Genomic DNA, 27,331 nt, shown 5'->3' with positions numbered 1-27,331 from the left:
CCTTTTTGCATCAATCAACTATAATGCCACTAAGTTATAAAACTTTAAAAACGACAGTAGAACTTGTGATTCTTAAAACCCTATCCTTAAAATATTGATTCCATAAGACTAACTGAATGAAATGTTTTGAGGTACTCCAGGGCAGCACTGTGCTCGAGTGGTGAGCACGTCTGCCTCCCAGTGCAGAGGTGCAGGGTCCGATTCCAGCACCGGCCTTTCTCGGTGGTGTTCTCCGCGTGGCTGCGTGGGTTTTCTCTGAGTACTCCGGTTTCCTTCCACAATCCAAAAATATGCATGGTAGGCGAATGAACACTCTAAATAGTCCCGAGGTGTGATTGTCAGCGCAAATGCTTGTTCGTCTATGTGTGCCCTGCGATTTGTTGGCAACCAGTTCAGGGTGTAGCCTGCCTACTGCCCGACGATAGCTGGGATAGGCTACAAACGCATGCCCGCGACCCTCGTGAGGATAAGCACATTGGAAAATGGATGGAAGGAGGTACTACAGACTAAAGCAAATAACCATAAAAAAAAACCACAATTCTGACAATAATAGCAATAAGTTTATTAAGTGGTATGAATATTTTGTTTTAAAACAAATGCAGAATTGCACACACATCTGTAGTTATGCTCACAGTTTACACATTCCCTTTGAATTACCAATGTAGATTAAAAGGAGATAAAGTTCATGAGAGACACAACATTGCAGAAATGTGTAATATTTTTCATTATTATGAGTATCAAAATCATGCTTAATAAAAACCTGTAATTGCCCTTTCAGTCTAACAATTAGAAAATATATATGAATATAATATATAATATATATTACAACTTATATTTGCAGACAGACAAAAACCTTTACAAGAAACAAAAAAGGAAAATGCTGATCTGTTGAGCCGCTACATTTGGGTATGTTTAGTTTATGTGGATCAATGTATGCTTTTGGGAATGCTGGTTTGAATCTTACCTATAAAGTGCACACAGCATGGAGACATGAACACACTCACACAAACACACATTACTTGTTTCTCTCTTTGTTCTCGGGAGGCTGTAAAGAACGGATAGCTAAATAAGGGAAATTTGATTGGAATTATGTTGGTACACAGAAATATTGAAAGCAAAAAAAGTCCCGTCCGGTTCCTTGCCTTGAACGCTGACATTTCCCAAGTAAAAGTGTCTCAAGAGAAAAACTTAGATTGACATTGCATCACGACCTTCCCGCCCTCCAAAAAGATCATATTATAGATATACTGTTGAAGCTTGATATAAGAAATGAGATATTTTGTTGCACTTAATATCCTTATGCATGTCCTGACCGAAACAATATAATGCCCCAGGTACAGCAACGTTCACATTTCTAAATAAAAACAACCAAAATACTTTCTAACCCAGATTTCATTAAGTGCATTTTTCCTGCATTGTGTTCCATTAAAGTGTGCACATAAGAGAACGCATCATTCAAGCTTTTCGAAGCAGATGAGGTGTGTGTTGTTTCAATTTGGGGGACTAGCATTAGACGAGTTAGCCACATTGCCCACAAGTAGGTGTGATGCAATACAATGTGAAAAACTTCACATTTCATTGGCCCTTGAAGACAAATTAAAAAAAAAAAAAAAAAAAAGAGTTTCCTTTAACATGAAAAGTTTGTTCATGGTGCATATGTGTATGGAAAGCACTTTGACCATTTATTCCAGAACCTTGTTATCCAGTTTAAAGTCCATCCACTGGTACGCCCATTGGCCTCACTAGTAAGACCATAAAAAACACAAAATAGGATGACAAATTAATGCTCATAGGGAGGTTACAAGTACAAGTACATGGACCTAAAATTGAAAATCAAGGGCTTTGGGCATAAATTCTCCAACGGCTTTCCGTACGTGTGTGTTTTGTAGGGCCACAAGGGGGAAGCACTCTCAAACCAGCTGAGATGTTGCAATCACTTTCAAAAGAGAAAATGTTTGGATTCCCCAAAATGTAATGGCAACATGCTGTGAATGATTCAAAGTTGTTGTTTTTTTTGATGCAGTAGGATAACAGCTCATATTCAGGTCAAAGAGGTGAAAGCATCACAGCTTGCCCCAATCCGTACATTGGAGTCCGATATTTATACCCCCAGCCCCGCCCCTCAAAGTCCAAGTGGTACAGTCCAATGTTGGATTCAGGACCAGGTAGCTCAAGTTGTCCTGAGTTGAAGTTTCACACCAGGAGGTGGCGCTTTTTGTGCAAGGCCAGGTGGTCGGAGCGGGAAAAGCTGCGCTCGCAGTCGGGACACTGGAAAGGTTTCACTCCCGTGTGCTTGCGAAAGTGTCGCGTCAGCTCGTCGGACCGGGCAAACTTCCATGTGCAGCCTTCCCACATGCACTTGTACGGTTTCTCGCCTGCAGGAGCGCACAAACACATTCACGGTTCAAGGAAAAAAAAAATGCTTGAACACTGTCGCAACACAAACTGCACAAGCTAAGGCGTTGTTTCTCGAGCTTCACTGAGCCAAGACACACACGTCACATTACAAACATCTCACAGCATGCCACCTAAATTTCTAACGCAATTGCTAATCAAAACAGTAGCACCCGTTGAAACATTCAATGGCTTAAACTTACCATATGTTGTTAATAAGTTCCCTACGATGTGTTAGCAGCCATGATTCTCCTTTCCCTCATGCAAGGTGCATTACAGTACTGTATTTTCCACACTAAAGGGCGCACTGGATTATGAGGCGCACCTTCAATGAATGGCCTATTTTGTCGTTTTTTTCATACATTGGGCGCACCGCATTATAAGACGCAATCTACAATGCCTCCACTAGATGAAGCTACAATCAAGGAAACACCAACAGAACGATCAGATGTCAGTAAAATTTATATACGAAAGCAGCGACACAGTTCACTTAACCAACAGCAAATTATAACATTGACTCGTTAACGTTGGACTCTCTTGCCACTGCTCTACTTCCGTGTTCAACTGCGGAACCGGTCGCCTTAAGTTTGAACTCTGCGTTGTCAGCATGTCTCGAGCAAGGAGCCATTTTGGGGTCGAAATATTACCGTAATGACCATACACAAGGCGCATCGGATTTTAAGGCGCTGTGAGCTTTTTAAAAAATGGAAGGCTTTCAGGTGCGCCTTTTAGTGCAGAAAATACGGTAAGCAAAAACAATAGCTTAAAAAAACAAAACAAAGGAGGAATGGTGGGACAAACATTAAACCGTGAGAATGGGGCAATGGCGTGCTCCTAAAATATGTTTGTACAAATAAACACCTCCCACCACCTGCAGTTACACTACTGTTTGCTGAAATAAATTTTTATGCAGTTTATTGTGAATGACATTTTCTGTAGTGTATCTTACAGAGAACGGCTTCTAATATTAGCTGGAGTTGTTAAAAAAAAAAAATTCTACAGTATTACATAGCTCTCCCTTTTCAGTAGGATACAGTGCAATTGAGCGCCACTGCACACGAGCTCTTGCACGGTACTGTATTTATTGTACTGGGTGACAGTCGACAGTGCGGATGTACCTAATCTTGTGTCACAAAGCGGAAGATCTCACCTGTGTGCGTCCTACGGTGCGCTTTGAGATGTGAACTCTTTGTGTAGACTTTGTTGCAACCAGAGAAATCGCAACGGTGGATTCTTCTCTTTTTCAGCGTGTCCGGAGAGTCAGCGGGGAGAGGATGCTGAGTGGCCGAATGGACAATAACGGACGGGTTGTTGCCCCTAAACACACACGGGAAGAAGAGAATGGTTGAGATTTAACCAGCAGGAGGAGTCGGTGTCACATCATTGCGGCCTCCTTTGCAGGATGTTGAAATCACCCGAGTGAACTGTTAGTTGGCAGATTCAAGTGGCAGGCAACCCTGCGGCACAAAAATAACAACTGCCTGTCGGGAAGTTGAAAAACACCTCCCACTTTTTCCAGCGCACCACACCTTTTGGTTTGGTTTCGTCATCTTTTGTCTTTGAACAGGCTAAAAATAGTCCAAGTACTGTGTAAAAGTCCACAACGTTCATCAATTAATGAGTCTTTATTTCGACATAAAATGGTAATAGTGGAACATAATTCATTAGGTCACACTCTTTTTTTCACCCTACATTTTTTTAAAATTCATGACTATCTTGTGATTGAATTTGAGGTTCGAGTTGTTTTCTTTGTCATTTAAGCATTTAAAGTACTACAAAATGATTGTAACAAAATAAAAACTTGAGACCAGGCTAACAAAATTCCAGGTGTACTTTGGAAGAACATTAACAAGAATTGCATAATTGGTTAGCTCTTTGTTTAGTTCAGAGGTTGGGCGTTCAAATCCAGGCTCCGGCCTGCCTTCTGTGGTGTTGGCGTGTTCTCGGAGTAGTCCAGGCCCCTCCCACATTCCAAACACATGCATGTACCATTAATTGAAAGTTTATTGTCCTTTGGTGTGAGTGTCAATGGTTGAAGAGGAAGGGGAGGTCACCAGGAACATGTTTATTATTGATCATCCTGTTTGAATTATCCTTACTTATTCAAACGTGAAGGGTTCATTTTTGGAGAAAAAAAATTCCCCCTCTTAAGTCCCACTATTTTTTTTCATGTGAATTTATCAAAACTCATTTGAAAACTCATTTGAAAAAATAGGATTTTGGTGGCCCAAGATCGCTCACTGAGCTCAAGTCGCATGAGATTTGATAACAAATACTTGATGTTACACACTGAACAATACATTTTCCTTAATTGTGGAATATTCCACAAAATCTACTGCCTTTAGGGTGTCTGACTTGGAAGGTTCCACTTTAAAAGTAATTGTTTGCAGGAAGTAGGACTCTCATATATGCTATTCACATTCAACACAATAGAAGACATTTTTGTGACATCATTCATTTGTTTTTGGATTTGTGAAAAAGAAAAGGAGTCTGGACATGAACGCATGCGCGTGCGTGTGTGTGCGTGTGCGCGCGCGCGCGTGTGAGTATGTACATGGGCGTACGTGCATGTGTGTAGAACGGCGTGATAAAGTGGCGGTTAAAAGCAGACACGGGGTGTTGAAATATGAATCTTTCACATTGGTCCACTGCAAAGGAATTTGCAGGCAGGCAGGCGCAAACACACACACACACACACACACACACACACACACGCACACACACACACACAAAGACCAATCCTGGGTGACGGTGGTGAGCCAACATGACCTATATTTCACGTACAGTACACGCTTGAATGACTTTTGAGAGGTGATGACAGCACTGGACACACCCACAGCCACACTTGGCACACTGACAATGACTTCAAAACTAAGCCAACAACTACCTGACGACACTTGTCCATTAAATGTCGGATGAAAGGTCGAGGAATAAGAACAGATGAGCGAGAGGAGAAGCAGAATAGACGTGGGGCCTGCAGATGCCAGACGACGAGCGCTAAAAAAACACAGGAAGCGAAAAGGAGGGAGGTGGTTACGAAAGACAGAACAGGAAGTGGAAGAGTGGCGGCGACAGGATTCAGATGGCTGATATAAACTTGTAGGACAGCCTCGTCGCATGGAGACCCGTACCAGAGGACACAGCCGACTGGAAAGAAAAGAATAAACGGTGGGGCGAAGGAATTCGGAATGGAGATGTTATCCAATGTATCTCCTGTTAGCATCCACAATTGTTTAAAGAAGAAACTTTTTTCCCCATTTACAACAAGAATGGTTACCGTCGTGGACAATATCACTGAACACATTTTGTTTTGATTGTTTTGATTATCTTGATTTTTTTTTTTAAGTTCCTCTAAAATCCTGCACTTTGTATTTCTTTTTGTAAAATGTGTACTGTCGTTTCTGAAGGAATAAACGTGTAAGCGCTCATCTAATCCCAAACTCCAATTGTAAATTGAGCAGATGCGGGGTACATCCTTGATGAGAATGAACCCCCTCCCACTATTTAAGAAAGAGAGCGCTTGAGCCCTGCTGCGAATAGCAAAAATCCACAAAAACGGCGGCAAAGTGCTATTGTAGTTCTGTCTAAATGAAGCTCCTCAAGTCACTTCGACATCCTTCTTTGGGACGAAGAGGCCAAGGCATGGCAACAATGTAATAATACGTGTGTGCGTGTGTGTGTGTCAAACTTACTCATATTCTTGTGATATCCTGATGACCGATGACTTCATGTCGTGGCTGCTGTGGTGCTCATGAATGAGCTCGGGACGGGGCTCGGTTTTGATGAGCTTGTGCAAGTCGTGCCCATCGCCTCGCCCATCCAATGACTTTCTGGATTGAACTGGGCAGAAAAAAAAGTCATTTTGAAACGCTCACACACACATAGAAGCAGCCTTATGGTGTTCGCCAAGCAAGAAGCATTGTGTAAAATTGTAACATTTTGTAAGCGCAGATCTCTCTCTACACAAGTACAGTAAGCAGTGAAGTCATTCTGATCACATTTACGCCAATGTAATTTATGCCATGTAATAAATGTGGCTAACCAATGAAGTTAACCTTGGAATACTCTGCTCTTTGGCTTGTGTTAAGAATATTAGCATTCCCTCACTTTCATTAAGTTTATATGAATATGTGCTGCCTGCTCGTTGTTTTTGAAGCGTGTGCAGCACAGTTTATGTGAACCAAAAGCTACATTTAAGATTTTTGTATATTGACAATACCATTATGTTTTTGTTGCATTGTTCACGTGTACATTTTTTGTACGGTTAAAATTCCATCGAATATGAGTGAAAATGTTGTCTGAAGAATGAATGTGTGCATTTTGTTTTGGGAGAATGCTCAAAGTAAATAAAAGCAACAAATGAGGGCTCACCTGTTTTGTGGTCTCTGCTTCGATGATGATGATGGTGATGATGCTCATCGTCCGCCGGAACAGGCGGGCTCACCATTATGGGCTGGTGCAAGTGGAGCGGGGAGGGATACAGGACGGACAGAGGCACCATGACCGGAGACACCATGACCCCCGAGCTCTGGATGACGCCGGAGCCTGCGGCCATCAGAGGAGCCACCATGGTGGGGTACGATAGCGAGGTGGCGGGCGGCGGGAGCGCGTGGGACGGCGAGGAGTGCCGCTGGGTCAGCTGGGGGGAGCAGCGCGGGGAGGCACGGCTGGCGGTGCTATAAGGCGACGGCGGGGTGCTCCGCGAGGAGGCCGGGGAGGAGGCGGATGAGCAGTGAGGGGAGGACGAGGAGGAGGCGGCGGAGGACGACGAGCGCTTGCTCAGGGACAGATCAACGGGCTCCAGCTGGGTGTGCGATGGGTTGTTAGCGGCGCGGGACTGGGTCAGGGCCTGCATGTGGCTGTGGTGGTAGACGTGGGTCGGATGGGAGAAGTAGACTCCGTACGGATCCGGCGTTTTCACCAGCGGTGAGTAGAATGACTGCGAAAGAGAGGAAGAGAGGATGCAGGAGAAAGGAAAGGGAACAAAAGAGCAGAGTTGAACATTCCCGCTCAGCACGGAATGCCGGCAAAAACAGGCTTCTGCCTCACAAACAACTACAGCCAGCCAAGAAACGTCAGCACAGTTTTGCTCGGGAATGTCTGTCAGAACCGAGTGCTGATTAGCCCGCTGCATGGCGGCGTGCGCGGCCATTGTATGCAAATGTCCACTGTGCTGCAGCCTGTTTGTCCAGGAAGAGTCGGAATGTGGGAACCGGGCTGTCTCGGCACGTAGCATGATTGCGGGTCGCTATGTGCGGGCTACTTGCTACATGGCATCAAAAACATGCTCGGGCATGATGCGAGCACACACACACTGCACAAAACACACACGTGCCTTACCGTCTCCATGTCTGTCTTCAGAGGGTAATCATACATCAGCATGGCTGCAATGGCCGAAAGCCTGTAAAAGCACAACACAGGTATACATATATGAAGACACTTACAGGTAATCTTGGTTTCAATTTAGGACATAAAACAGATGATATATGGTCAGCACATCCACCTCACAGTTCTGAGGTTGAGGGTTCAAATCTGAGCCACGGCCTCCCAGTGTGGCGTTTTTTTTTTTTCCCCATGTATGCCATCTTCCTCTAACGTTCCAAAAACTGGAGTTAATTGTCAAGTTAGGATAAGCGGCGCAGAAAATGGATGGATGAAAGCGATCATCCCATGCTAAATAAGTGTAGATAAAATGCATCGAGAACATCAAGACCACATTTTTGTTTTTAATATGAAGAAAACTGCGTTTGAAAAGAAAAAAAAAATCCCAACAGTAAAAAGTTATCTGGGGCTTTCCAAGTATTTCAATGAATGAGAGCGTTCATGGACAATTACACCGAGTACATCTACCTGAGCGCTTCTGTGTTCTGTATATTGCCGCTTCTCTTGTTGTTTCTTCACCTCTTTCCCTTGTCTTTGTCCTCTTCCTCTGAAAGTTTTTACAGCAACTCTATCACTAATAGACACCAGTTCCTTTCCCGGTTTGCCGCGACTGCAACCCTTGCAATGGTGATTAGCTGCCGCCCCCCCCCCCCCCCCCAACTAAATCAGACCAGCGTAGAATGAAGCGTAGCGAGCAAACCAGGAAAATATGCATGCACACACCAAGTGTAACCACAAGGACTGGTTCAAAATACGTGTGTGCGTGTTTCCATCGAGCCTTTAGGTAACATGACCTGCACTGAGAATGTACCTTCAAGGAGTTGTGAGCGTGCACGTGTGTGTGTGCGTGCGTGTCCTGATCAAAGTCCACAGTCGGGAGACAAGTTAGCCTTTAATTATTAACAAGTGGGCAAGAACACAAGCCCTCGCGCCCCATCCAAAACAGGCATGCACACAAACATGCACACTGGGAGTCCAGATGGCGAACAGACCAATGGGGAAGCAGGATGCTTCCCTCGCTGGGTCAGGAAGGGTGTGAACATGACGACACAGGCCGCAACCGTGGCGCGGCTCCGGAGAAACAAAGAGCGAGCAGTCAGGTGTGGCCTGTGTGTGTGTGAGTGTGTGTGCGCGCGCCTTCTAGAGCGGGTTTGTATTGTGTTGCAGTTCAACTTGAGGTCAAGCAGTTGTTCGTTTGTGGTTGCCAATCAGATGACGTGAGGAGCACAAACAGACGTTTCATGGCCGTATCTGACGACATATTCAACGGCCTCTCCCCTTGCAACTGTTTGGACAACGCTCAGCTCATGTGCGATTTCAACAATGAGGAAACGGTTTCATGTCAACAATATTTTGACCACTGTGTTTGCCCTTGCTCCTATTCATGTTTCGCTTGTGCTTTTTACTTGGGCACAGATACTGTATGGAAAGAAATATGCTGCTTTGCTGGGTAAACCCCCCCCCCCCCAAAAAAAACCTGCCTGGGTATCGTCAAATCTTTTGTCATGGTTCCGATGGGGCTATTTTGCAGTGTTTCTACGTTAAGGAATAAACAATAAAAGTGTAGGCATGATTGTTCAGCCCTGAAGGTATGTGCTCTACTTCGACTTGTCGAGTGTGTTCCAAACAAGCTGGAGTGTTTTTCCACGTTTCATAATCCACTTTGCCTGAGCCCGTTTCGACAACTACAGGCCTAAATATTGGGACATTTTCAAACATCCCCTTGAGAAAGTGAAAATGGGCATTGGGGTAAGTTGCGGGTGGAGGGCTATAAAATAGGGCAAACTTCTGGGAAGACTTTTGAGAGGTTTTTGGAGTGTGTCGCAGATGCGGGGCCGTTGCTCGACTTCATCTTAATGGTTTTGGATGGCCTCGAAGTATTTTCCTACCTACAGTCCAGTGTTACGTAAATTCGCGACTGACTTAGTGTGTCAAGCTGTTCTAAAAATTAAATAGATAAGAATAGCAGTCCGAAAATTCCTCCCAAGCGCTCTGCATTCGTGAAACTCCTCGAAAGACACAGACAGTCGTCAAACATTTCCCCACATGCATTTCATGTCCTCTAAGGTTGATTTATGCTCGGAGGGTTCAATCTTGTCAAAACATGCAACAAACAGGACAAATTGACAGTGACAGATGTGAGGCCACACGCAGGTGCTCACTTTTGTGCATATTACATTTAGATGATATTATTTAGTTACTTAAGCATCTTCAGGTCCAAAGATAATAAAGCTTATCAATTATGATTATCTCCAAAGAAGTGGAAACGAGCGAGATTACTGCATGACAAGAGACGACCTCGTCTCTAAAGATGTATCACAAACAGAAGAGTCTGAAACGGGATGTGACCAATACAATAAATGCAAGATGCCAAAGACGCACCATCAAGTGAAAGTCAACCAGGAAAGGCTACGGAATAACAATAACCAGCCACGCAAGTACCAACATTGACCAACCATGAAGTGGGAATCAGATAATAATAATAATAATAGATTTTATTTATAAGATATTCAATTCTTGTTTGCGGTAAAACAATTGTGTGGTAACGTATGTGTCTCATGATCACTTTGAAACAACACCAAAAGAAATAACATACATACATGCCAGCACACTTTAGGCACAGCTGCACAACCAAATGATAAGTTGAAAATGGGACGCTAGTTGACTCACGAGGTGTTCACCTTGTGTATGAAATGCACGGTGAATTTTTACAGGCAGTAAAAATTTCACATTACATTTACTGTCACGCAAGTCTAATTAGACAATAAGTCCATTTAATTCTGAGAAGTAACCCATCCATTTTCTGATTCGCTTTATCCTCACAAGGGTCGCGGGGCGTGCTGGAGCCTATCCCAGCTGTCTTCGGGCAGTAGGTGGGGGACACCCTGAACCGGTTGCCAGCCAATCGCAGGGCACACAGAGACAAACTACCATCCGCGCTCACACTCACACCTAGGGACAATTTTGAATGTTCAATCAGCCTGCCATGCATGTTTTTGGAATGTGGGAGGAAACCGTAGTACCCGGAGAAAACCCATGCAGGCACGGGGAGAACATGCAAACTCCACACAGGAAGAGGGGGGGGAGCTGGAATCGAACCCGGTGCCTCCGCATTGACGTGCTAACCACTCGACACCGGGCCGCCCAATACTGACAAGTCATGAACACAAATGTGAGACAAAATACTAGAAACAGCTCAACGTTACAACAAATGACAACCACAAGAATAAAAACCTCGCTAAATGGATAATTCTCTGACGGTGTCATTAAAATCTGAGCATTATTTGTCCGCATGAGTTGATGCATGGGTACCTAATTTAGTCGGCTGACCTAGTTTTATTGACAAGCATTGTATAAAGGAAGAGTTTTGGTTTCGGCTCAAATTGACCTAGTGGAATTTGCACAACACATCACACACGCACGCGTGCGCACGCACACACACACACACACACGTAGTTGAGGTGCCAGTGTGTGCTACACCTACTTTGTAAATATAAGTAGGCTACCTGTGCACTCTTTGTGTGTGTGTGTGTGTGTGTGCGCGCGTGTGTGAAGATTGGTCAGCAAATATTGTCCCTTTAGGTCAGTGGAGCTACTGTGTGCTCAACCTCGCAAGACACCTCCCACTTTCAGCTCCTTTCTCCCCCGAACGTGTCTCCTTCTACACCCCTCAACGGTCACTCGTTTCCTATTTATCGGCTTCGCACGATCTCCACTCTCCTCTCACTCCATGAATGATAAAGAACAACATGACTGAGGGAGGAAAATATTGTGGTTTGGAGTCCCTGGCTACTGACTTAACCACATGCACACAGATACACACACACATACACAACAGGCATGCACGTACACAGTTGTTCAGTGCACACAACCACACACCACGTTTCTGCTTGCTCAACAGAATACACACATTAAATCACTAAAGGCCTAAATTATAACAGACATGGACACATGCTCACCCGTGCATACACACACACACAAACACACACAGACACACACATACACACGCGCACACACACACACACACACACAGAAGGGGGCTTGTGCGTGCACGCTCTAATGGCAAAACTGCTGGAGATGATGAGATCACCAGAGAGAGCACAAACCTCCAGACGACAGCTTTGTCCAAGAAACACGCCACAACTCACATTTCTCCACATTCTTTTTCGTCTTCTCGGTCTTTACGGACTCATTTCCACTCTGAGCTCATTCCTACTTTAACCACCCCCCCCGCCCCCCCCCCCCCCACACACACACACACAGACATACGCACACACTCTATCCATCCCTGTTACCCTTAAAGGACGGAACTGATTAGCGCTGACTGATTAGCATGCTAGCTGCATGAGTCATCAAAGTGGTGAGGTAATATCAGAGTTGCTTTTATTTACAACCCCATGTAGTTGAACTTTTATGTTGAGATGACAACAACCTAGTAAAGATTTATTTTATGTATTTTTTTACTTCACACGTAGACAACAGTGCTGCCAAAATTCACAAGAACTGAAAAACAGCAAACAACAATGTGATTAGTACTTGGTCAGTTAGGCTGACAAGCAAACAAGGCAAGATACCAAAAGTGTAAATCAACTTCTGGTCACTTATTGGTCAAGAAAAAAAAGAACATGTTGTTCTATGTTAGTGTCTTATTGCTATTGTTGTCACCATGATACAATTTGGAAATAAGATTGCCCAAAGCATGCTAAGCTGAGATCAATAGACCTAAGGTATGCTGTGACCCATTTGTGACAAAGTCTGCTACGTGTAGTAGGTGTGAAGTACATAACGCACTTTTCTGGTGGCTACTGCAGCATTACAGCATTACAGTCATTAAGGTTTTGACTGCAACATACTTCCGCATGTCCAAAGACAATATTTAAGGGTACAGTGTGTAAAATATAGTGCTATATGGTGGCAAACTAAGAGAATGCAACGCCCTAGGCTGGCAGCGCCTCTGAGAGAGACCACACCTCTCAAGTTTCCCACCAATTCCGTCAGGAGAGATGGAAGCAAAATGTCACCTCAAATGACTTCTGGTATTCACGAAAGTGACGGGTTAATTACATGCCATTTGTTGCACATCCCGCAGTTATCATGTGGAGCAACTAACTACCTTTGCTAAGTTTGTCTCCTTCGGTTATCCGTAGCAGAAAGATGGCGACGAAACATGGCAGCCTCGTATAGGGCAAGGTGCGCCCAAAGTAATATGATTAGCGATTACTACAATTACAGAAGAAAAATGTACGTTGAAGTGACAAAACTTCTTTTTTTTTGTGTGTGTGCATATTATTGAAATAAATAAGCGGCCCGGTGGTCCAGTGGTTAGCGCGTCGACCTCGCAGTGCAGAGTTACCGGGTTCAATTCCAGCTCCGGCCTCCCTGTGTGGAGTTTGCATGTTCTCCCCGGGCCTGCGTGGGTTTTCTCCGGGTACTCTGGTTTCCTCCCACATTCCAAAAACTTGCATGGCAGGCTGATTGAACACTCTAAATTGTCCCTAGGTGTGAATGTGAGTGTGGATGGTTGTTCGTCTCTGTGTGCCCTGCGATTGGCTGGCAACCGGTTCAGGGTATCCCCCGCCTACTGCCCGAAGACGGCTCGGATAGGCTCCATCAACTCCCGCGACCCTTGTGAGGATAAAGCAGATTGAAAAATGAATGAATGAATGAAATAAATAATGTTTTTTTTGAAAAAATGAACATTGAAAAATCATATTTAAAACTATTAAAACTATTTTTAACATACTGTTTCTTCAACAGATGACTGATTTTACCACATAAATTATTCACTAAAACTACTTAAAAATGAATGCGTTTTCAAATTGCCAAATCAGCGAAAAAAACAAGACTATTTTAATCTGTTTTCCGTCAAAAACAACCACCTAGTGTTCAGACTCCATTAGATGAGCTCAACATCCACCAATGAGCTTCTTCTCCATCATTATTATGATCACCTCCCTTATGAACCCTTTCATCACCCCTCGCGAGCCCTGACCGACACCAACATGGGGCCCCTCTCTTGCAGAACGAGAGTCTCAGGACAGCCAGACACAAGGGGGCCCATCAGTCAGGAAAGATGAGCCAAAATCTCTCAGTACACACACGCACACGCACACGCACACACACACACACACACACAAAGACATGCCACAGCTGACATACGCCGACATATGACTCTTCAAGTCGTGCACTCGGCAGAGAGGTGAAGCTTTCCAGAGAACAGCGGAAGCCCTCGCACTGTTATTATTTCCAAACGGCGTGATGGGTCGGGGGCGCCAAAGAAGAGAGGGAAGCCAGAGAAAGGGAAGAGAACAAGGGGAGGGTGTTGGAGGGGGCTGCTGGGGGGCCTGTGGTTTCCTGTCTCCCCCTAAAAAAAAAAAAAAACTTCACCTCCCTACCTAAATAATAGGAGAAGGGGAGTAGAAGAAAACCAGAAAACAGCCCCTCTGACCTAAACTATGTCAAACTGGTCGAAACGAGAAAGCAAATATGACAAAACTCCCATGAACCTCAAACAAGGGGAGGTGGTGTGTGTGCATGTGTGTGTGTTTGTGTGTGTCTGTTTGTGGGAGGCGGGAAGCGGCAGATCCGGTGGTTGAGACGCAGGGGTTGTGTAACAGCCTGTGTGCGTTTCGGTTTACGGGCCGTCTGAGTGTGCTCACTTCCTCGGCTTCTTCATTGAGGATGACCAAATATTCAGCAGCCGCTAGTTTAATGTTTAGCTCTTATGTTCCACAAGACGTGCCCTTTGAGCAGCGTGTGTGCGTGTGTGTGTGTGCGCGTGTGTGTTGCACTCTCACGCATTTTGTTCCACCAGATAACATCAGCATGTTGCATGTTGATTCAGGGAAAGAGGTGCAGGGGTGGGTGGGGTATTGGGTGTGTGTGTGTGTGTTTGTGTGGAGGGGGGCTTGTGGCCCTTGAGACAAACTAGTGTCCAAATAATCATAAATAACTCTCCTAAAAGCTTCACCAGTGCTCACAAAAGACAATGAAGTCAGACAAAGAGGCTGAGGTTGCCCCCGTTCCACTCATCTGCCCCCCCCCCAAGTCCACATCCCTCTCTCCTCCCTCGGTTCTCACTCGTTGGCCTCTAAACAGGATGAGGGCTTCATATGCCAAGAGGAATGTGTGACGCAAGTCTCAGCCTTGAAACAAAGCACAGGAAACGTGGAGAGACACATAGCCAGGAGATGGGGGGGGGGCCCTCGCTGAGAGGATGCGACGCGGGGGAGGCGACGCGGCGCATCAGGTGTGACTCACACACCTGTCACCTCACACCGGGGACTCGGCTGTCCCACTCTGTCCACACGACCGACTTTGGCATCATATTCACTCCAAATGACATAACTATACATGCAGCCTTATGCTTTCAAGCACGCTCGGAGCAATTAGTGCCTTGCTGTGAATGTGAGGGATTGAACCTGGAAACCTGTAGTCGCAGGGCACAGTTGAAAGCCCTTGTAAATATAATCTGACTACCCCTCGCAACTGCACAGACATATAGGGAATTGATACATTGGAATCCTTTTGTCACATAGTGCAGATGTCCTCATCAAAACACAAACTTACAAAACACATAAAAACACACACACACACACGACTGTAACTGCTGGTTTCCACTTCAGGTTAAACAGATTTAAAAACAACAACAATTACCACTTCTTGCCCGTAGTCAAATTAAAATTAATTCAAAGAACAAATGGCAAAATGTATTCACACACCTAACTTCAAAAAGAGCCCCAAGTACAGAATCCTGGGAATCGAACCGCCGAACCTGAAACCCCTTGTGTACATTCACAACCACTTGCTCACAGACGGGACATTTGAATCCCATTACAAAACATCCCACCAGAAGCTCGAGTATTCTGAACACCACAGTAATCGAAGCTTCAATCCTTTGGTCACAGAATGCAATAATTTTGTCACCACTTATCACACTGAGGAGAAACGCACACATGGTACATGCCGGGAATCGAACCACAACCCCACCACATCAAAAGTCCAAAAGAACACATGGTCACATACACGCACACTACAAAATACGATAACAATAACAATAATAATAATAATAATAATGGAGTATTAGTAAGAGTGTAATTTTCAACGTGAATGAAACAATAGTCATGGCCATTTACAAGTGTAAGTCGATGGGTAATTATATTCCACAACACATTTCCTTTTTTTTTCAATTGAATGAACACATCGTGGTCAAACTCACCTTTCCGAAAGAGCGGGAGCCGTCTACTTGCTGGACAACGACTTGGAACTACTCTCTCCGTTTTAGTCCGCTGCAAAGTCACTCTGCTTCGGCGTCGCTCACATGAGAATAAACCAGTCAGCTCCGCGCGGTGGTGTCTACACGCTGAGCGGACGACCACTTCCCAAACTTATAAAACTCACTGACTTACTCGCTTGGTGTTTTTGTGTCTGTGTGTGTTGTGCGTATGTGGTGTAGAAACTGCTGCTGTGCTGTCACATGATCCACACTCTGTTTTCTCGGTGGGGTCGGACCGCTGGGCGGGACCGGGGCGGGGTGGTCCACTCCATTGTGTGTGTGCGTCTGTGTTGTCTTTACTGTTCGTCAATAAAATTATTTTGCATTGAGAAATCTATTCTCTAAATAAGTTAGTTTTATTTAAATTTTGTAAAAGGTATATTTAGACCCATAGTGAAGTTACAGTAATGCACATTCTGTGTTAGCAGGCTCTAGGATGTCCATCTATCTCCCCATTTCACAATGCTACTTATTCTCATTCCTGTTGTGTCCCGGTACACCCTTGATTGGTCACCAACCAATCACAGGGCATATACACATAAACAACATTCACATTCACACCTTAGTTCAATTTTGAATCCCCCAACCTCAGTTGTGAAATTGTTGTGGTAACCACTTGCCGCCCTTTTTGTATGTCCATCCACGTATCCATTCATCCATTTTCAAAAAGCATATCCTCCTTAGAGTCACAATTCTTATCTCAGCTAGGATCGGCTTCTGCTCACAACTGACTGGATGGATAATAACGAGAATAACAGAGCATATGTATGGCTTGTGATTCATTGGCAATCAGTAGAGCTAAGTTTTTACCATATTTTGCCCAAAAAACTTGCTTTCCCCCCCCCCCTTTCATCAAAACAAGCTGTCTAGAAAATGGATAGATGCGTAAATGAATACATCATCTCAAAATAATTTTCCTTAAGTCTCCCTCATTTGAAATTTTTTTAGCACAGCATATCCACCATTTTTATGGAGTGTGCGACTACAGATATTGCTCAAAGCCACAGGCGCAGACTCTTTGCAGAACTTTTTATGTAACTGTAGCTCTGAAATTGTTATGAGAACAAAAGTAGGCTGCGCTGCAAAAATCTTTTTAAAGTCCAAGAAGAGCCACCCTTTTAATACATGAAGGTAATTGTTTTAGATCCACAGTGCACCTGCTGAAGAAGGTATGATGTGATTGGCTGAATCTTTCTAATCCTCTGCCTTTAACCATCATGTGATAAAGAACAGGTTGATTTTGAGCCATCTCAGGAACACTCGGACAGGAGGTTGATCAACACAACACATAGTGTATTTAGAGTCATGGTACTTTGTAGTTTTGTTTGTGTTTGTTGTCATGGTTGCAATTCTAATTGCAAAATTTCTTTTTTGAAAGGATGTGTATAGCTTTTGGACAATGTCAACAGTTGCTCAGTCTGTTATATTTTTGTGTAAAAGCAATAACATCACACTCAAGATGTCGATATTTTCCACAACATAGGTCACTAGTTAAGACTCAAGGGAAAATTTAACCAGCATTCAGTCGGAAGTCCGACCTAACTTCTGCATTGACATTATTTTGATTGTTTCTTGTGTCGTATTCTAATTTCTTGTGATGGGGCTTTGGGGATTTTCATTAACTGTACGCTATAATCATCATGATCATCACAAAAAAGAAATCATGAAATATTCAATTGTACATAGTGAATCAAGCCTGCCATATATTTAAGGACTGCCAAACTACCCAGTCCCTGATAAGATTATTGACCGCACTCACTATTGTATTTTAAACCTCTCGTTATCATTCACAGTTGCTCTCGTTTTGTCATGGAACTTTGTATTTTCATTCTTCATTTTTATCAATCTTGATCTTTGGTTTTGCGCAATTGGACTTTAGTTTGTGTATTCTCTATGTTCTCTTGTACCATTGCATGCACTTTTTGTTTTATGCATTGTTTTTTTTCCCGACTCGTTGTGACAAGAGATTTCAGTTTATAATTTGTCGGTGCGCTTTTCCTGCAATAAATATGTTTGTTATCGCCACTGTCTGAGGCTGCATGTCTGGAATCCAAAACATTATTCGGTTCAGTTCAAAACCTGACAATGACCGAGTAATTGACCATTCAGAATTCAACTGATTGTGTGGAATTGATTGCCGAGTACTGTAATCGTGTCTGGAGCTGTTGATTCTGTCTCGATTAATGTGCTGTTTAAAGAAGACCAACATGACTTCAACTAAGCGGAACTACACCCACGCAGACATTTTCTCTTGCACATCTGCTACGGGCAACAATAATAAGAACGTTTTTGACTATATAAATACCCTAGTCAAATGAGTATAAGCGGTTTGTAAAATGGATAGATGGAATTACATTTCGCTTTTTTTTCTTCTTACTACTTTAACCTTAGTCAAATTGACATATCTCGAGTGTTTACCCCAAATGTTGAATAACATAAGTTGTTCAAACACATGCCGTGGTCCATGTATATGTGGTGGCCTTTGTCATCACAGCCCCGTATGTGCCGACTGCAGAACTGAGACACCTGCTACGCCTCAGATGATTTACATGTGAGTATAGGAGCCTTTCAACTCTAAACATACATCCGCATGGGTGCATGGAGCTCAGTCAGCGTGACAAGTGGAGCGTTACGTGAGGAGAATGAGACAAGGTGAAGGATTGCAGTGCGGGATGAAGTGCCGCCATTCAAAATGGGTTTCTGTGTCAAGCATGACTCAGACGGAACGCAATGTACCACACTCCAAAGTACACAAAGTGTTATGGGACTTGAGATCACAAGCGGCATCACGTACGCTTCCTAATTTTGCTTTTATCAAATCAGAACTTCTTTCCCTGGATTTGGTTCGAATCACGGGTGTCAAACTCAAGGCCTGTGTGCCAGATCCTTGCAGATCCGGCCATCGTCTTTTTATGTGACCGGCGAAAGGTTGACCTAATTTTTGCTTCTGTTGAAAACAATAGAAATGATAAACAATTGTAGGGGCAATTATGCAATACAGGAATGGGCAACTGGCAGCCCAAGACCACATTCTGAGTGCACCGTTAATTTTCACCCCCCCCCCCCCAAAATGGAGGGGGGGGGGTTGATAATCATTATCTATAGTGGACCCCCAATACTCAAATCTCAGCACTTGCAAAAATGTGTTTGTTTGCCGTTTTAAATTACGATTTAGCCCAATTTAAAATAAGCTTCACACCTGCTTTTTAAGGCATCTAGACTTCAGAAAAATGTTTGAAATTCAGGTTTTCACTCTTACAGTATCAGTTAAAACCACACCCACTCTAACGAATCAGACAAGCCAATTCCAAACTATATTCTCCATGATTTGAGATGTTCAGTAAGAAGCATTTTAATGTCCATTTGCAAACTTTTTTTTATAAGGCAGTCCGTGAAATGTCCCACCTAGTGAGATTGCCAGTGCATGACAGAGGTTGTAACTACAAAGGTTGGCACGCGTCTTTTCAGTGAAACAGTTTTCCAAAATGTACAGCCAGTTGTTGTTGTTTTTTTTTAACATGAACTCCAGTTCCCAAATACGGTTGCTTGCCCTGTAAAGGACGATATGCTCACTTATCACCCATCCATACCTCCGCAGCCACATTCTTCTTTTTTCCGCCAGCCTTTTGTGACAACAGCGGGGCTTGCTCATCTGATAAAGAATAATGGCAGCCAACCTGCGCAAATATGCAAACTGGAGAAAGGCAAATCCTGAAGATGTAATCAGAAATATGGAAGATATTTGGTTCCCAGTACACAGTCCAAACCTCAACCAACTAGAAAAGTGCGATCAGAACCGCAAATGTTGACGTTTGCAACATCGGCTGCGCAGTGCACTATTTGCAACACATCTAATAAAAGGGCAACTACATAAAACAAATGAATTTTAGCAAATATAAATACACGACACGTTTCGATTGTAGTAATACTTATGAAAAGCCTCCTGTTCATTTTCAATTACACGTCTGTCCAGTTTGAGTCTTGAGTTTCGGTTTAATTGTTACAGCCCGAGTGCAGACTGTGTATTTTGTCACAAACCTTTTCCACCCATTTTCAAGGACACTCGCAGAGATTAGGGGGGCGCCGCCAAAACAAAATATGACTTTGGGCCCTTCGTCAGAGTTGAAAACCGAAAAGCCAATTTTCTAGGGCCTTTGAATGTTCTCCTCCTGCCCATATGCAAATGAAGGAATCCAAATGTTGAATACGTATGACAAAAAGCTAAAATGTCACCTTGCAGCCATAGCATCATGGATTCCATCCTGGTGTTATTTTGACAGAAGGTGTAGATGTGAGCGACAGCACAGTGACTTGATTAAAACACTAATTATTGCATCTGTACAACAACCTGCAATTACTTGATGGGTAATAACATCGTCATTTTGACCTTTTTACACTGACACCCTCATTCACACTCTTGTTTCCCTTTAAAGGTGTGTATGTCTCCACATGTGAAACAGAACTACAGTATTTGCAAAATAAATGTAATTGTGCTTCCTAAATGAAGGTAAATTCCTGTTAAAGACAAATTAAAAGCTGTTTTTCACTGAAGGAGCTTTACTCGAGTACAAGAAACTTATGCCAGAGCTAAAATGTGTGTGATCTTGTGATCTAAATTCGAACACATGAAGTGAAATAACTACATAAATAACAGACATGGTTGAAACGTGATTAATCGATTGATTACTTTACAGACTTTCCTGTTGCTCGGTTTAATGGCACAAATGTGAAAATTAGTCAGACAACCTAACCAAACATGTTTTCCATAGCTGTAAAAAAATGGCTTCCCAAAACCCGATGGCGGAGGCTGACATATGCCAGTTTCCATCCATCATTGTCTTCAAAGATTTTTGTGAAGGAAACGTCAGTGATTCGTTGATTGTAGCTCTTCCGTGGAGTCCCCCCCCCCCCCCCTCCCGTTCTTCAGAGTACATTTCAAGAGAATAGAGATGCTAGTTAATGTAACGATGTTTGAACAGCTCCCGGGTCACCAGAGCTAGGAAAGCGAGCCGTTCTTGTCCTCCTTTCGACGGCGAACAAGCTGAAACTGAACCAACAGTGCCTCTGCTAATTGCAACCAAGTGGTGCACGCCATTCAGGTTTAAGTACGTCAAGACACCTTTCATACACAAGTGATTACACACAAATGACAGACTTGAGCATTTTTATTTTATTGTTATTTATTTATTTATTTTGCGCAGATTACTTTTAAACATCTCTACAGATATTCTGAGTTTCTGATGCCACGCTCAAGTGTTGTATTGACACAAAGAATGCTTCCTTGAGGATTTGCCTTTGGCGAGGGTGCAGCCGGCGCCTCGTTGGTCTTTAGAACGCAAACGAGCTGAGACTGAGACAAGAATGGTTTTGCAGTTAAATCCTCATTGTCTCAGTTGCTTCAAGACATTATTAATCAACCACAATCTCCACTAGTTCCACGGAAGCACTTTTGACACCATGACCGAAATGGCAAAAAGAGAAAACAATCTTCTCACAAATGTGAAAAAGTAGGTTTGTCTATTGGCTTAGAAGACAGCTTGGCCATTCACGAAGACTGACGCAACAAGTTTAGAAATTCAGAAGGGGAGAGTGTATTGCATATCTGCATTTTTACAATGCGGGTAGACAATCAAAACAACAACTCCTTTGTCACACGTGTGTGTGTGTGTGTGACGTAGTTAAAGAAAAAAAAAAAAAGAACCGAGATGAATCTACAATGAATCTACAGTATTGAGCAACATTTAGTATTTCTCAGAATGTTTCCATTTGATCACGTCAGTAACCGAACATTGGATAATTTCCATCTTAAACCGACAGCTAACATATAACTCGCGCCAGTTGTGTAAGAAAGGTGACTATCATATTTTTCTCTCCCGGGAGAACAATCAGGTTTGTAAACACACCCCACACGCGGACAGGCAGTCAACATGAGACAACCATACGCTGAACATTTTCAGAACAGTACATTCATTGTTAAATATGATTGTGTCATTGTATGCACCTCTTTAAACGGGCTGTAAAGTCAAACATTTTTGGGGAGGCCGAAAGGGCTGTAAGGTTGACCACAGGGAGAATAGCACAGTGTGTTTGAAAGTCTGCATGCATGCGTGTGTGTGTGCGTGACTGTGTGTGTGCTTCTTGGGTTTGCCTTCTGGCAACACAAAATCACACTAATCATCAATTGTCTGTGGCAAGAGCATTCTTTCTTTTTGTTAGCAGGATAATGCAATACCACAAAACAGACCTCAGGATTATACATTGGACCAAGCAAGCATTCATTTGTTTTGGCTGAAATTTGGTTGTACATAAAAAGCACATTGAATCAAAAAAATCTTTTTGGCGGGGGATCACCGAAGATTGTTTCAAATTAATTTTGGTGGTGAAAATGGTCAGACATAATTATTAGGATTGTTTGATTGCAAATAGTCTCAAATCTCAAAGTAAATAAACATTCTTAAAAAAAACAAACTTGACCAAACAATTCAAATAGGAACATCCCGCAATCACGATAGCAGAAGCAATAAAACTCGCAAAAACAAGTGATGTGGTTTTAGTCGGGACTCAAAAGAGCAGATGCTTGTCATTTATGGCCTTGAGCAACTTTGGACAACATGGGACATTGGGGAAACTAGGATGTTGGCCTTTCTTTGAAATTGAATTTAAAAATCTTAAATTTAACTTGCTTAAAGTTTTGTAGTCCTGTGATTGGAAAGATATCTCGGCACTGCGGGTGGAAACCTCCTCTATCCAAATGTGGTCAATTCTATTTCGTTTTTTTCCACAAATCAAATCAGAATGATTAAATTACACAAAAAGAGCATAAGCTGGCTTTCACGCTGGTCTTACTGGTGTCATCAGCTTACCCCAGCAGGGTAAGAGCAACATGAACTCAATCTCTGGTTCAGTTGGTAGAGCAAGTCATCCAGTGACCGAAGGGTCAGCGGTTTGAATCCCAGCTTGGACTGCCTACTGCCAAAATTTCTCAGAGTTGCCCTGACAGCCCGAGTTAAAAACAAAACGAAAGTGTTTTTATTGTGCTTTTACTGTTGGTCTTGCTGGTGAAGTTTCTGCATGACTTCTTAGGGGGACTTCCTTCTTGTCCGACACTTGTTTGACAAATATTTGAATGCAGTGACAGGAATCCCGTCGGGTGGCCTTTGTCCGGCGCCGCTCGCAGTCGCTAGCTCAATTTGCTGTTCAAACAACATGATAGTTAGCCTGCAATGTGGTCTGGCCTCCAACGAAACTACACTCGCACATACACCCAAACAAGCATGCACAACCTGCCATGATCTAGAAATCTAGCGCCATCAAAATCACACTCGCATTGTCCGCTTTGCATGCAACTAGTTCCCTGATTGAAACATTTGAATAAGGTAGTTGCTTATTATCATCATTATTATAATAATATTACTGATGATTTGTGTACCTGTACTGAGTTGTGAGGACAGAGACACATGAACCATTTTCCTTTCTTGCAATAAGTTCAATTTCCATTTCTGTGGTGACACTTTCTTTCCTTTTGCCGTGACCGGTACCCTGCTGTGGCACCATGCTTTGAGTCTTGCAATATCAAGATTCTTTTTTTTTTTTTTTTTGGTAGGAATTTTTAGGCATATCTTGGCAGACAAATTTTGGATCAACTCCGAATGCTACCACTTTGGAGGTTCCTCCATACGGTCATCAGATGCCAGTCATTTGAACATGTAGTACAACTGGCAGAATGCACGGTCAACGACAGCAAAAAAAAAAAAAAAAAAATCATACGTGCGCGAAATATGCATTGGGCAAGTACCTCCTGATGGGTTTTTTTGAGGGTCACAGTGAGGATCTTATGGTTAAACTGCAAAATTCAGGCTAGGTTTGCGGTTGCGGGATTCTTCTAGCTGGGTGCACCCTTAAAAAGATGGCTGTGTGTGTGTGTGTATGTGCGCGCGCGCGCGCATGGGCTGGGTGGTGTCTCATTGAATTGCCTCCCCGCCCTGTGGGGAGTAGCGCTTCCTCCTCAAGCTTCAGAAATAACGAACCGACAGCTTTATTGTGTAAGAAACCAGCTTGCTGTCACTCACAATCTCTCTCTCTCTCTCTCAGTCTGTCTGTGCCCCACCTCACTTCCTCCAAAGTACAGTAAAAAAAACGTACGAGTACTATATATACACATAGGTGTCAAACTCAAGGCCCAGGGGTACATCATTTTATGTGGCCCACTCAAGCAAAGCAAGCATGTCTGCTTCCATGATGCTTGCTAAAATCTACACACCAAAAATTTGTCATTCGTAATAAATAACGGAGAGCTAGTGCAAGCATTTTCTACTACAGTAACTTGAACAAAAGTTGGACTATTATTCTTAACTTCTGATTTCAGTTCGTGATCCATCAATTTGTTGTGTACTGAATATCGTACGTAATAAGATGAAAAGACGATTAAAGATAACAAACAAACATAATGGAACTCAGAGGAAAAAGTAACTACAATGTGGCCCGCACACAAAAGTGAGTTTGAGGCTCCACATTTCAGTCACTATACGGGAAACCTTGGAGTCTATAAAGAGTTCGGTCAGGAGAAGAAAACACATACAGGCATGCACACACACACACAAACACACAAAAAGAGACCCCCCCCCACCCTCCTTCCTGGCCAGTTACAGATGTGAATAAGTGACAAGTGGAGTCCTGGTTACACCCTGGCTCTGAGGAAGGGTGGAGAAGAAAGAGAGAGACATTTTGTGGATGCTGGATGTGCTGACAGGACACAGGCGGTCACACCCAAACTGTGGCGCCTGACCTTCCCTGACAAACAGTAACACCCTAACACACACACACACAAATGTGTGTGCAACCTCATCCCTCCCTGCGGCCATGTGTCCGTGTGTGACTCAGCAAGATCACGACAATGTGCCTGCGTGTCCACCTCTTGGCCACGTACAACGTTGCCATGACAACTCGCAGCCATGTGTCCATTTGGAAGTTCACAGGGAAGGTACAAGAGTTGGAAATGGGAAAGTGTTGTGAAGAAGTCCCCGTCGGTGACCCCGTCGGCCAATAAGAATAGAATTCATTTTGGCGCAATTTATTTTCACTTTCAGTCAATATTTTCCATTTAGTATCTCATGAATAAACATGAAACTTAATGAGAGCCCACTGGAAAAAAATCAGGAGCAGCTCCTTTCTACAATGCAGTGCCATTGTTCTACGCCACGACAAAGTACATCCACAACAAAACATTAACTCTCTCTAGAAATATTCACTAACATGATACATGCCTTTCATAAATATCATCTTGACCCACAAAACTGACGTGACACAAAGATGGGATAATCCGGAGAGCAAATTGTCTTCAAGTGATGGAATAGGAGCTACTCTCTGCAGATTGCACAGTAAATTCTTGCCATGTATTGGCCTAGCTAAAAATCTCACAATGTAAAAAATATATATATTTTTTAAAAAGTGCCGCATCCTGAGTCCTGTGCAATAATGAAAACATGCACATGTGCTAATGTGTCACGTTGACAGTCATTTGACGATGACATTGCTCAATGCTTAAGGAACGTGCCTTGTTGTTGTTTACGTTGATCTCAATGGTCATTTCCTTGCTGCCTACTTTGAGCTCACGCCAACTTTTCTCAATGCTTGATTTACCATGACACTTTCTCTCCGGCATCCCACATGTAACATGGAGGTCAACCTGGTTGCGCAGGTCAGTGATTCCCAAGCAATGTGCCACATCACATTATCTTGGACATAATCCACTTTCACCTAATGGGTCAGGAAATCGTGATTTATTTCCTGGGAACAATGTACTTTTGTTCATTTATCAATGCCAGCTGCATGCAGGGGCACAGGTGGAACAATGAAATGCTCTTCCACTAGATGACAGATGGAACAATTAACCTGTGTATGCGGCTGTTGCGTTTCCTACACTGAAATAACAGCATTGTGTTTCACATAACAGGCCCAGATTTCCTACTGAGTACCGCTAAGTACATTTAGAAATGTGACCTTCTCCAAACTTCTGAATGCAACAGTCCACTCAATGAATGTTTCGGTACCTTTTGCATTGCGTGCAACTTTCTAACAAGGAGCTGAACAGCAAAATCCACAAGGGTTTGATCCATGACAATTTCCATGCAGAAGTCCGCAGTTTTGCCTTTCTGTGTAGCCGTAGTCACTGAGGAGTTAGCGCATTTCACAAATGCGCATTGCGCTGCTCATGACAAAGAGTTCCAAGGTTTTCATTTGAATCTTCTAACAAACTTGCAGTTGAAATGATTATTGCTTCCGTGACATGCATAACAACCAGAGAATGGTAAAGGGTGAGTTCGTGCTCTCAAATCACATCAGTCCAAAACAAGAAGCACTCTGTTTATACATGTACAGTATCTGTATTCAAATGGCACGTGGGCATCAATGAACGTTACGCAAGGACAACATGTTAACTAGCAGTTCGGGCATGTGAGACATCGCAACTTCTGGCGAGTATGAGGAAACATGCGCTTCGGCAGCCGTGGGGCAATGTCCTGGGTGACCCACACAACACACACGCACACTTCCCTGCCAAGACTTTCTCATCATCACCTCAAGGCCAACATCAATCACGCATCCAAGCGGAAATAATGTTAACACATTTGTTGTGTGAAATCCACTAAAGGCAATTTTCATATGCTGAAATTAACGTAATAGACTTTGACTGAAACTGAACATATAGAAAGCAGGCAATGCTTTTTAATTGTGAACCAACAAAACCATTGAAAAAAAAATAAAATAGTCAACTGGCCACTACAAAAAAAGTGCAAAGAATCCCAACCTGCAGGGCAAGTGCATTCAACCTCGATGAGAAATGACAAATACCCACATTGGGCATGTTGTTTTATCTTCACCAGTACTGGCCATTCGGGAAAATGAACATATTTTCCAGAAATTCCCCGTGGCCAGTTTTCTCGAAATTAAGCTGAGTTTAAGTGTGACCTTGAAATTCTAACGATGCCTATTGTATTCTTTTGCTGGTAGAGTTGTGCGACACACACTAACAAAGAGACAACTTGTGCCGACACGCTCATTCTCCCCACTCTTCTTTCAACCACGAGGAATTCCTGGAAACCAGCGTACGTTTGCTCTTTAAATGCTGTGCGTCCTGCAGTTATATTGCCATGTATTCAATCATTATATGAGGTACGTAGTGTTTACTGACTTGCCGTGTTTAGACAAGAGGGATACAAACACCATCTTTAAGCACGTGTGACACCCGTGAGAGCATTTTACACACAACCACAAAGAAACAGG

General features: G+C 43.3%; 1 protein-coding gene across 5 annotated transcripts; it reads right to left on the bottom strand.

Moving 5' to 3' along the window:
* Positions 1-538: 538 nt before the first annotated feature.
* Positions 539-16,255, bottom strand: klf3 (Kruppel like factor 3 (basic)). Of its 5 annotated transcripts, none has more exons than XR_015101815.1 (7): positions 15,995-16,255; positions 7,735-7,795; positions 6,766-7,333; positions 6,087-6,234; positions 5,282-5,541; positions 3,545-3,711; positions 2,229-2,375 (listed from the first exon to the last, which is right to left on the bottom strand). XR_015101815.1 is itself a non-coding variant. In XM_086119887.1 (6 exons), exons 2-6 carry the CDS (start codon positions 7,774-7,776, stop codon positions 2,194-2,196), a joined length of 1,107 nt encoding a protein of 368 aa, XP_085976013.1. In that variant the 5' UTR covers positions 7,777-7,795; positions 15,995-16,255; the 3' UTR covers positions 539-2,193. The 5 variants fall into 5 exon arrangements, 3 of the variants coding, with proteins under 3 accessions (XP_085976013.1, XP_085976015.1, XP_085976014.1); XR_015101816.1 differs by having other exon boundaries at positions 5,282-5,391; XM_086119887.1 differs by lacking the exon at positions 5,282-5,541 and having other exon boundaries at positions 539-2,375.
* Between the last annotated feature and the right edge of the window lie 11,076 nt (positions 16,256-27,331).

Source organism: Hippocampus guttulatus, chromosome 9, assembly GCF_054856545.1.
Source record: "Hippocampus guttulatus isolate MCC_2025c chromosome 9, RoL_Hgut_1.0, whole genome shotgun sequence".
NCBI classification, from domain to species: Eukaryota; Metazoa; Chordata; class Actinopteri; order Syngnathiformes; family Syngnathidae; genus Hippocampus; species Hippocampus guttulatus.
This window is presented reverse-complemented; position numbering and strand designations above follow the sequence as displayed.